Here is a 12,412-nt window from a genome sequence, read left to right on the forward strand (position 1 = left end):
TAAGATGTTTTGTGATAATTGATGATAAAATTGAAATCTGTATGCCCTATCTAACAACTAACGCTGTCTCACTTCACAAGTTTAAAAAAACTAGAAAATAAAATAGAAAAAGATATATTGACTATAGAAATAGCTTCTTAAGATTTCACTTTTCCTGAAAATCATAATTTATCCCTATTTCCAGGTTTTTATGGCTGTGGGAACCCTGAGTTAAAAAAAACAAAACAAAAAGATGTAAATTTTGTCAGTAATTAATCACCATACTAGATACTGTATATCTGACAAGAAACAAATGTTAAAAAAGCACAAAAGTTTATTTGCTCTGAAAAATAAATGATCATGTCCTGAACTCAATATTACCCCAATCACACATTTATAATTTTGTCCTTTTTATACATTTTAAATTCAAAAACTGGAATCATTCAGACTCAAAAGCTTTTTCACCCAATGAATATTCTGGCAAATACAACTCTTCACAGAAAAGCAGGGCAGCCCATATGAAACTGGGATCTATAACATTTGCAATGCATATTAATTTTTATTTATCCCCCATTTATAAATATCTTTCAAATGTATTTTAGCAGCAGTAGTATAAATAGACCCTCCTGTACTTTTGTCAACAAGTTGACGTATTTCCAGTGATTGGTGAACGAGAAGATCTTTGTGTTCAGTCACTGCTGTCATCACCCACCACCATGTGGCTGTACTTCTTCTGCTGTTGCTCCTTAAACGAATCCTTCACCTTTGCCCTCTTCAGACCCCCATCCCTGTGAGACACAGTAATAAACCTTTAGTTCATAGTTCACCCAAAAATGAAAATTTGATGTTTATCCGCTTACCCCCAGGGCATCCAAGATGTAGGTGACTTTGTTTCTTCAGTAGAACACAAACAAAGATTTTTAACTCAAACCGTTGCAGTCTGTCAGTCATATAATGGAAGTGAATGGGAATCACGGCTTTGAGAGTCAAAAAAACATACACAAAATTTTCATTTTTGGGTGAACTATCCCTTTAAATTCAATCATTGTAGCTGCAAGACAGCTAAAGACAAACTCTTTTACACACCAGTCCAAGTCCACTAAACCTCCTTGTTGTGCAATGGTTGATTTCACCCTGTTGGCAAACTGCACAGCATCCTCTCCTTCCTGTGTGCACAGGAAATGAGTCAGTGAGGGCGTAATTAATCACATCAACATCGTGCTACAAAAAGCTACAGCTATTTTACACTTTACAGCTTGAGCTCTCACCTTCTGCGCCATTGGAGGCAGATACCAGACGTTGCAGACTATGGCCCAGCTCGTCATCATCCGCAGCAGATAGCTCACCATGCTATATTTGCTGCTGTTCCAGAAAGCATCTCCAAACTGAGGGTCATACTATATATAACACACACACACACACACAGACACTGCATGAGGGTCATAGTAGGTCAATATACAAACACACACACACTATGAAGTTTATTGCAACATGGGACCAAAACACAATATACTTTGTATGTTACTGATTTATTTTCAATTGTATTATCAAATTAATCAGTTACTACAGGAAATATTTTTAGAATAATTTTGTACATGAAATAATTTAAAGGATATATTATAACATATATATATATATATACAAATATAATATAGTATAATATTACACACACACACACACACTATTGGCCAAAAGTTTGGAGTAATTAAGATTTTTTTTATGTTCTTGACAGACAATAAGTCTCTTATGCTCACCAAAGCTGCATTTATTTGATAAAAAATATAGGAAAAACAGTAATATTGTGAAATATTACTAAAATTTCAAATAACCGTTTTTTTAATCAAATATATTTTAAAATGTAATTTATTCCTGATGCAAAGTTGAATTTTCAGCATCATTACTCCAGTCTTCACTTCAGTGTCACATGATCCTTCAGAAATCATTCTAATATGCTGATTTGATGCTCAAAAAACATTTCTTAATTTAATCAATGTTGAAAACAATTCATATGTTTTATAGAAACTACAATACACTACCATTCAGACGTTTTGGGTAATTTATTTTTTAAAGTAATTTTTACCTTTATTCAGCAAGGATGCAATAAACTGATTAAAAGTGACAGTAAAGACACGTCATATACTGTTACAAAAAAAATATAAAAAATTCAAATAAGTGCCATTTAGAAAGTGACGTGACATGTGGCCAAGTATGGTGACCCATACTAGGAATTATCCCATCCTAAGTGCACACACACAGCAGTGAACACACACACACTGTGAACACACACCCGGAGCAGTGGGCAGCCATTTATGCTGCGGCGCCCGGGGAGCAGTTGGGGGTTCGGTGCCTTGCTCAAGGGCACCTCAGTTGTGGTATTGAAGGTGGAAGAGAGCGCTGTACATTCACTCCCCCCACCTACAATTCCTGCCGGACCTGAGATAGTTCCTCCAATTTCAAAACTTCCCTTTTTAAACATCATTACTGATGTATTATTGATGCAAGTTCCTGCAGGGGCAACCAGGTGCAAGTATTAAACTTCAACCGTTGAGCTTTAGAAACAATGCTGTAGAGCAGGACCTGAAATACGACTGAAACGGTATCTCAGTGTGTTTCTCATTGTTATTATGCACTTACCCTCAGGGAAGATGAGTATTGGCAGCTTTGTTTTGTCATTTACATGATCTCTTAACCTGGGAAGGAAAACAAGAAAGATGAATAGACCAGCATGTAATCAAAGGCAGTATTAGGAAGAGATGGAAAACTTGATAAACTGCACAAATCACAACATGAAACTATATATATATATATATAGTTTCATGTTGTGATTTGTGCAGTTTATCAATTTTTCCATCTCTTCCTCATATTGTATATATATATATCGAACGAGCCGTTTTAGGTAGGTGTGGCTAACTCTTAACTTTTATAAAGAATATCTCTTTGGATTTGAGACTTTAGTCTTTGCAACTTTACAGATCTTCTTTATGCACCAAGAGCTTGTAACACTCTAAAGAGAAAGGAAAAAATTAAATCGCATCATATGACCCCTTTAAAGCACATATTAATGCCTTATTCTGCATGACCATATTTTAGATCCCTTAATCCTACCCCATACCTAAATTTAACAACTACATTACCAACTATAAATAAGCTGCAAATTAGGAGTTTACTGAGACAGAAGTAGTAGTTAATAGTTAATTAATAGTGAGAACTGGTCCCCAAACTAAAATGTGACCAGTACGGTCATAAAGAAACAGACTGACATTTAACCAAAATATAGTATTGCAGAGATTGTCTGTGCTTGAAATGATACTAAACTGTAATATCAGCTCCCGTAACTATGTATGAAACATGATTTATATTATGGATGTACAAGTATTTGTGTGTCTGTGCAATGTAATTTCCAAAAGTCCTCAATGCATGTCAGAACACTGTGTGTTGGTTTTAAATAAACGTGTTTCTGTTGTGCTGTGAGGCACATAGCAGCTGACTCAGACAGACATGACCCAGCATGCAACAGGGAGGTATGTTGTCTAAGAAAATATGCGGAGGAATATATGCATGCATATATGCAGATTTATACTGTAGTAAAATGAAACAGAAGTAAAAAAAAATGTTTGAAAATCATGAATATATATATAGTTTTGTAGTGCTCTGCTTGATTAACAATAATAGAACATCATTATTGTTGTTTTTACCTTTGTGTCACTAGGTGGCGGTCTCTCATCTCTGCTCTCTCAAACCAGATATGAGGGCAAGATCTCTCCATTGCACGCTGGAGGACTCCCATTAAACCACCATGAACCTGTCCTACCTGTTTAAAAAAAAAAAAAGTTTGTTCGGTTTCTGGCACAAACCGATCGTTTCGTGTCTTAGGACATCAATGTGTCGTCACGAGCCGCAGGGTTTAATTTGGATTTGTCTGTGCATGTTTTTTTTACTCTCATAGATTTTGTTACCATTGCCATGCATTATACGACTGATAGACTGCAACGGTTAAAGTTAAAAATCATCATATGTGTTCTACTGAAGAAACAAAGTCACCTACATCTTGGATGCCCTGGGGGTAAGCAGATAAACATCAAATTTTCATTTTTGGGTGAACTATCCCTTTAATTCCAAAAAGCACAAGAAGTATCATCAAAGTAGTCTATATGATTTATGTACGCCATTCCTAATCTTCTGAAATTATCTGATTGCTTAATGGGAAAAACAGATTGTAATTTAAGTCATATTCACTCAAAATCATATCAAGTAAAACTGCAGTCCTGAGCGCAATATACAATTAAAAGAGAAGATAAAAGTGCATAGAAACCTGTACAACCCTGTATGAGAGTACAAATACCAAGATTTAAGAATCATTCCACTGAAGAGTTATCTCACTCACCATTGCATAACAGCCGTCATTAGCCAGAATAACGACATCAATTGGCGAAGTGTGATTAGCTACACAGATGCCTCCTCTCTTAGGCCTGTTCTGTCTGAATAAACTATTAGTATAGTGTCTGTACAAGTCTAAACCATATTATTGTTACTTGATTAGACCGGTTGTTGTTAAATGGAGCCCTGAACTCACTTGTTGTGATAGTGAATCGTAGCTGAAAGGCCTCTTGCACAGATCCTGTAGCACATCAAGTGGACCAGGTCACTCAACCAACCCTTCACTCTGAAACAACAGAGGATTGTAATGAATGTGATTAGGATTAAACAACACTTTAACGAATACGCCCAGACAAAAACAACTATAAAAATGGACTGAAGATGTCCATTGTTAAAAAGGTTAAAGTGCATTTTTCATCATTCAGCATTGATTAAAAATTATTCTGCAAATAAAGGGCTTTTTCCTTTGCAAAAAAAAAAAAAATCTCTTTTGATGTAAATCTTAACACTGAATTGTTACTAGGAATAAAACTGTGATACCATGCAATTAGCTATAACTGGCATCATGTTTGTAAGAAATAATGTAAAAAAAATATTTTTGAACAAACCTATTTGAACAACAAAAATTTTTATATTATATAAAAAATTAAAACTTAAATGCAACCTGAATAGAAATATTTAAAAATAGAAATATAAAAAAACACATGACAAAATTACTAAAACTTAAAGAAAAACTAAATGAAACTAAAAATTAAAATGTGTGTATATACTGTGCATATATACACTAAAATAGTACTGCCTATATTATGCTAGTGAAAATGTGAAGTCTTGAAAACTGAATTTACTGTACTTAACATACAATTAAAAAGTGACATAGATGCCTCAGGTTGAGTACAAAAACATTGCCATCAGAATATTTCATAACATACTGTACATCCCATACATAACGAGTTAACAAAGACTATGGTGATGATTAATAAGCACTACCAGAACTGCTGCATAGTAAGCCAATGGTACCAATGGTACTTAGGCTTATGACCAACAGAGAACAACTGGAATTGTCAATTATGAATTATTCTTGCATTTGTAAAGCTGATAACAGCACTAAAGCATTACCTGAAATTGGGGAGGAAACCCACCATCGTTGTGCCAATCACCAACCAGCTCAGCCCTATAGCTGTAAGTGTAATCCTACAGATAACAGAAGGACAGGTGCATGATTTTCAGTGAAAAACATTACGACACTTTTTCTGTTTTCAGACTGACTTACAATATACTGCCAAGAAAAGAACAAAGCACTGAATCTCACCAATATACTTAAGTACCGCTCAAATGTTTTTGAAAGAAGTCTCTTCTGCTCACCAAGGCTGCATTTATTTGATCAAAAATACAGTAAAAACAGTCATTTTGCTAAATATTATTAGAATTTAAAATAACTGTACTCTATTTGAATATATTGTAAAATGTAATTTATTCTTGTGATGTAAAGCTGAATTTTCAGCATCATTACTCCAGTCTTCAGTGTCACATGATCCTTCATTCTAAAATGCCGATTTGCCGCTCAAAAAACATTTCTTATTATTGTCAATGTTGAAAACAGTTGTGACGCTTAAGATTTTTGTGGAAACCGTGATGCAGGATTCTTTGATTTTTAAAAAGTTCAAAAGCACAGCATTTATTCAAAATAGAAATAACAACTTAACACAATTTTTTTACTGTCACTTTTGATCAATTTAATGCATTCTTGTTGAAATAAAGTATTAATATCCTAAAAAAAAAAGACCCCAAACATTTGAACAGTAGTTTACCAGCTATAAAGTATGAATGAAATAGTACTCTACCGTAGAGGAAGCAGTATGCAGTATCTCACGACCACGCCAACTCCCCACAGTACAGTGAGCCTGAGAGAGATGTACTGGAAGTTGTTGTTGGATCGGGTGAGGAGGTTCCAGGACACCAGCTCCTCTGAGGTGAATCTCTGCGTGACATCGTCTTCCACAATGCTCTCAATGCCTTTCCTGGTGAAGTACAGGACGTCGCTCAGAGTGAAGTCTCCACGCTCGGCTGACTTTGGCCTGTTCCGACGCAACTCCTCGATCTCCTGCTCCAAAGACGAATTATCCCGCTGAATTAAACCTGAATAACACAGACAAAAGTGCTGGTTAATTATTATCAATAATGAAATAATGAAAGTCTCTTATGCTCACCAAAGCTGCATTTATTTGCTTTTTTAAAATTCTGTAACATTGTGAAATATTATTACAATTTAAAAGAACTGTTTTCTAGTTGAATATATTTTCAAATGTGATCTATTCCAGTGATACAAAGCTGAATTTTCAGCATCATTTCTCCAGTCTTCAGTGTCACATGATCCTTTAGAAATCACTCAAACGTTTTATAGTATTCTTGGATGAATAGAAAGTTGAAAAGAGCAACATTGATTCAAAATAGTAATCTTTTGCAACAATGTCTTCATTGTCACTTTTGAGCAATTTAACGTGTCCTTGCTCAATAAAAGTATTAATTTCTAAAAATCAGTAATGCAGTGTATTTGAATGGTGTATTTTGAGCTTGAACGTGTCTAGCCCAATCACTTACATTACAGTATAATGTAAACATTAGTAAATGATGACAGACTTAATTTTTGGGTGAACTATTGCTTTAATATGATGCAAGCACAAAGTTTACAGTGTCCATTCTGTGCCATCTTAAGAAACACATTCAAACAAGACACACTTTATAACTGGGTATAATCAGTAACGCTTTCATCAGCTAAGATGTTGATTAATCAGTGAAGATCAGTGAGGTATTGATAAAGAGCGTTTATAAATCTAATGCAGGGTGTAACTGATAAAGACGGGCTAAAGTCCACTGTGATCGAGTGAGAGAGAGAGAGAGAGAAAAACTGTAGTCATCGTGTAATGTGTGATTACTTGAGTAGCCAGATAAACTGAGAGATCTCAGAGCACTGCTTGTGTCTTGTCAGATCACTGATCATATCTAGAGGGAAACAGCCATCGTGCAGCAAAACTAAAAATGCTGTTGACTTTTACAAGAACATGAGGAAAGAAATAGAAAAGACAGCAGCTCTTTTTTCCATTGAAAGCAAAAACTGAAATCCTGAGTAATCCTTAAAGGTGCAATAGGTGATTGTCTTCAGAAAAATTTTTTGTTATGCTGGTTGAAAGTCTCTTCACATCCCGATAGCAATCATTAAGTTAAGTGGTCTAAATGTATTCATCTGTATTTATATATTCTGTGGAAGGCGTAGGACCAAGAAATGTTCGTCCAATCAAAACGCTCGGTCCGAGCGTTTTAATAAGCTTTCCTACCTGCCTGTCAAGGTATGTGTTAGCATACCTCTGCGCACCCGGTTCGCGCAGACAGGATACGTCATCAGCGCATTCACGCACACTGTGCAGACAGATGTGTGTTCTGAGTTTATCACATCACAGAAAAATGTGTTATTAACCACCCAGCCAAATTTGAATGCTAAAAAAACCGCCAAGTGAATAAAATAAGCTATCAAAATCTTGAAAAAATAAGCAGTATTCTCTGCTCTCAGACGCTGGGGGCGTGTCCGCTGGCGGCGCTGAAACCACGCCCACTCACAGAAAAGCTGCCGTCTCTCTCTCAACTGTCTTCCTCTGCAGCTTATTTAAATGAGGAAACCGAGCTGTTTTGTAAATTATTGCAACCAGGTATTATGCATTTACGTGACAAAGGCATAGCTAGCTAGCAACCTCTAGCCTAACGAACGGCAGTAACTTGCGATCTGGAGGGCCCAGAGTTTAGCTCCAACCCCAATTAACACACCTGAAACAGCTAATCAAGCTCTTACTAGACATACTAGAAACTTTGCGGCAGGTGTGTTGAGGTAAGTTGGATCTAAACTCTGCAGGACACTGGCCCTCCAGGACTGAGTTTGGGCACCCCTGCTCTAGGCTATAGTAACGGACGGCAGTAACTTGCGATTGAGCGGGCAAACCACTGCGCTGTAGTTATTAGGTGTGTTCGACTTGAAGCAGGACTGTGCAGAAGAATCAGTGTATGGCACGAGAGCGATTCGAAAGCATGAGGAGCCGTTTGCTCTCTATTAGCTCTGTACTTTGATGTCACACACGGATCGATCTGCGCAGTGCTGCTTCAAGTCGAACACACCTCTTACAGTGTTAGGGGAGGGGCCATGCTCGGTGGCTCCATTGCGTCATTGAGCCACCGTTTTAGCCCCGCCCAAAAAATCTTGAACACCGAATTGGTGAAAAACTGTTTAACGGTTTAACTCCACAATTCAGTACTACATACTTCAGAGTCTTTGTAATGTATTTTACATTTCTAACATTTATAATGTGTTTAGAAACAATCCTCAGAATTCTCTTTACACGGACTTTAAAGGGGTCATCGGATGCCCATTTTCCACAAGTTGATATGATTCTTTAGGGTCTTAATGAAAAGTCTGTAACATAGTTTGGTTAAAATTTCTCAATGGTAGTGTAAAAAACACCTTTTTTGAAAAAACATCTTTTCAAATCAGGCCGTTTTTGTAGCATTTTCCTTTAAATGTTAATGAACTAAATGTTAATGAGCTCTGCTGACCCCGCCCCTCTCTTCCGAGCTGCTCTCAGAGAGACCGTTTACTTCAGCCGCATTCATCGTGAAACTTGCTAATTAGCACATTATTAGGAAAGGCGATTTGCAAAGATTCATTACAAAACCTTATACTCACTTCTTCTGTAGATGAGGCTGGATCATAAAATGATTCGCGCGAACATAGACGCATTTATGTAGATCGGGGGCACATTCCCTTCAGAAACAATGTAATCCACCTGCGTCTTCAGTGGCTCAGACGTCGGGAGTAAATGACGAGTGCTGTTCATATTACATCCAACAACAGAACACCTCAATCGCTCAGGAGTCATTCTTGTCTACATCTGCTCCGGCGGTGAAACAATGGCGGACTGATGACAGCTCACTCAGGCGGGTCTAAGGTAAGACGCAAGTCCAGTCTGTGCTGAAACGCTACTGTCAATCAATTACCGTGGGAGGGGCCTGTTTTTGTGATGTCACACAGACAGGCATCTGAGATCGGCTCGATTTGAGAAAGGGGAAAACATTTAACCAGATAAAAAAAAAAACACTGGGTGGATTTTTATCATTATAGGGTGGTTGTGTACACACTGCCAACACACATTTCAGTTCAAACAACTTGTAAAAGTGCATGTAGCATCCTATGACCCCTTTAAACAGTGAGGAACAGACTGAGGTTTAAGACATTATTCACTGATAATCTTCCACATGTCAAAGATCTGCAATCTCATTTGCATTCAGCTTAAAAAATGATATCAAATGAAGTTTGATATTGTCAATAATGATTTAAAATTCAGACTTCCTCACACAAAGTTATCAAATGACTTCAAATGACTTAATATAAAGCGAACAAGGTATATGTACCACTTTCATGGTGATTTATGGTGTTTTTTTGTACTTGTTGGAGATTGGAACAGAGCAGCATGGAAACGAAAAACGGTATACACTACCATTTAAACGTTTGGGGTCATTCATTTTTATTTTTAAAGAAATTAATACTTGTATTCATCAGGGATGCATTAAATTGATTCAAATATAAAGCTAAACTGATTTCAATATGGCTAATAATAAGAAATGTTTTATGAGCAGCAAATCAGCAAATTACAATGATTTCTGAAGGATCATGTGACACCGAAGACTGGAGTAATGATGCTGAAAATTCAGCATTGCATCACAAAAATTAATTACATTTTAAAATACATTATGATAGAAAACATTTATTTTAAACTGTAATAATTTTTCACAATTTTTACTGTAATTTGAATCAAATAAATGCAGCCTTGGTGAGCATAAGAGACAAGGTGACAGAATTTAGATTTGAGGGGGGAGGGGGTATAAATCCTATTTTATTTTATTTGGTTTTAAAACACCTGGATCCAGATGTGTTTGTGACTGTAGCTGTATAAACTCACCATTTGATGCGGAATGTTTCAGTATCTCCTCTGCTCTACTTGCCCTTTGGATTCTGTGTGTTGCCCACTGCAAAAACACCAGGCAAAATCTTAATATATACTGTATGATTCCATTTGTTCCTGAACTTGCATAATCAATCACAATTAAGACCAAAGGGCACTTAACAATGTGATGACACAGCACATTTCAGTTTGAGAAATATATACCATCTGATTATGCCACAGTGTTCATTGGTCAACAAAACTGTTTCATTTCCCCTTGGTGACAGTGTGCAATAGCTTAGAGTCCTGGGAGACTTAGCATGTCAAGTAGTGTTCTGGAGTGTCATGCTGTACTTCTTAAAGCTTTTTAAAACATATCATGTCTAAATCATGTGTAATTAATATATATGCAGTTTTTATGAGCTCATATCAACTGAGAGACTACATGAAGTATTTGTGCTTTCACAAATTTATTACTACAGGTCTACTATTTGCAGCTACAGAGTGATTAAAAACAGTGGGAAGCCAAAGTGAACTAAATGGCTTTGTAACCCATTTTACTTCTGTAATGAAAAAAAAAAGTAGGGCATGACTTGATTTTATCTTTTAGGAGCTGATAGGAAGACAACTGGGTTTTAAAAAGTAGAATGGAGCAAGACAAAATGTGAAATAGCTATTTGTCTATTGGTTAATATTATCCTATAGCACAGAAAGTTACAGCATTTTGATAAAACTTGATGCAAAAAAGGTCATAGTCATAATATATCCTTTAATTTTATGCCCGTAAATATGTAAATATTATTATTTATATACTTCATAGTTTGATTAACATTTTATATTTAATATTTTATTTTAGTTAATTTTTTTGTTGTGCTTTTGCCATTTTTATTAGTTTGTTTTTTATATTTCTAAATAGTTTCAGTTTTTCTAAACTAAAAAATTCAGTTTTAGTTATTTGTAATTTAGTATGTCAACTTACGTATTTCAGTTATTTACTAAGGCAACTGATTTTTATCTCTAATTTTAAAGTTTTTCTTATACTATACATTTTTTATTTCAATTAACAATTTTTACCATCTCACCTACCTCTAAGGTTTTGATAAGGATCTTCATGTAGGTCTCAGTGATGCCAAGCGAGATCCCAAACATGGCAGGCAGCATGATCAGGACCACCAAACTGGTAAACCAGACCCTCAGCACAGGGGAAAACACAGCCCAAAACCCCTCCATAACCACACGGACCAGACCACTTCCACTGCGTACACTACACGACTGGGGGAAAATGAATATAATAACCTTTAAACAGAAATATTTATTTATTATACACTCTTAAAAATAAAGGTGCTTCACGATGCCATAGAAGAACCTTTTTGTCTAAATGGTTCCATAAATAACCTTTAACATCTGAAGAACCTTTCTGTTTCACAAAAGGTTCTTTGTGGCGAAAGAAGGTTCTTCAGATTACAAAAAGGTAAGAAAGAGATGGTTCTTTAAAGAACCTTTGACTGAATGGTTCTTTGTGGAACCAAAAATGGTTCTTCTATGGCATCGCTTGAAGAACCGTTTGAAGCACCTTTATTTTTAAGAGTGTAAGACACTTACAATAATAATAAAACTTGACTGGAACAAAAACACATTTGACTTTTGATGATGTGATCCACACCAGAAACTCTTAACCTGTATTTCACTTTAAACCTTCTATCAGTCGAGACTACAACATGGAGTTTAAGCCATGCAGCAATAAATGACACAAACAAATCAGCCAAATAAAAACTAGCTTTTGTTTTCTCAGTGAATTAAGCTCGAACTCACCTGGTTTCATGAAATGCCAGCAGCTCTACAGGACAGAAAGCAGAGAATGTTCCTCGCTGTCATACTCCTCTGACCCTTAACATGATGGAGACTGGAACTTAAGGTGTTTAAAAGTCAGTTTAAGGAACTTCTGCAGCCTTTACTCAGAGTGATTGGGAAATAGCAATGCTGGAAGACATCCTAGACCTGTAAAATGTAGAACAAAGTTCAACAGCAACAATAAAAAACTGCGCCATCGTGAGGAGAAATTGTGATTTGATCTG

At 36.1% G+C, this 12,412-nt stretch overlaps 1 protein-coding gene across 1 annotated transcript; it reads right to left on the reverse strand.

Annotated features, from left to right (window-relative positions):
* Positions 1–621: 621 nt before the first annotated feature.
* agpat9l (1-acylglycerol-3-phosphate O-acyltransferase 9, like) lies at positions 622–12,297 on the reverse strand. Its single transcript, XM_016534278.1, has 13 exons — positions 12,150–12,297; positions 11,424–11,609; positions 10,356–10,422; positions 6,198–6,492; positions 5,473–5,547; positions 4,553–4,642; positions 4,364–4,457; positions 3,675–3,790; positions 2,614–2,669; positions 2,399–2,484; positions 1,248–1,376; positions 1,066–1,145; positions 622–767 (listed from the first exon to the last, which is right to left on the reverse strand). The coding sequence occupies exons 2-13, from the start codon at positions 11,565–11,567 to the stop codon at positions 668–670; spliced, it is 1,332 nt and encodes a 443-aa protein (XP_016389764.1). The 5' UTR covers positions 11,568–11,609; positions 12,150–12,297; the 3' UTR covers positions 622–667.
* Between the last annotated feature and the right edge of the window lie 115 nt (positions 12,298–12,412).

This window comes from Sinocyclocheilus rhinocerous, unplaced genomic scaffold (genome assembly GCF_001515625.1).
Source record: "Sinocyclocheilus rhinocerous isolate Xijiao unplaced genomic scaffold, SAMN03320098_v1.1 scaffold1295, whole genome shotgun sequence".
Lineage (NCBI taxonomy): Eukaryota > Metazoa > Chordata > Actinopteri > Cypriniformes > Cyprinidae > Sinocyclocheilus > Sinocyclocheilus rhinocerous.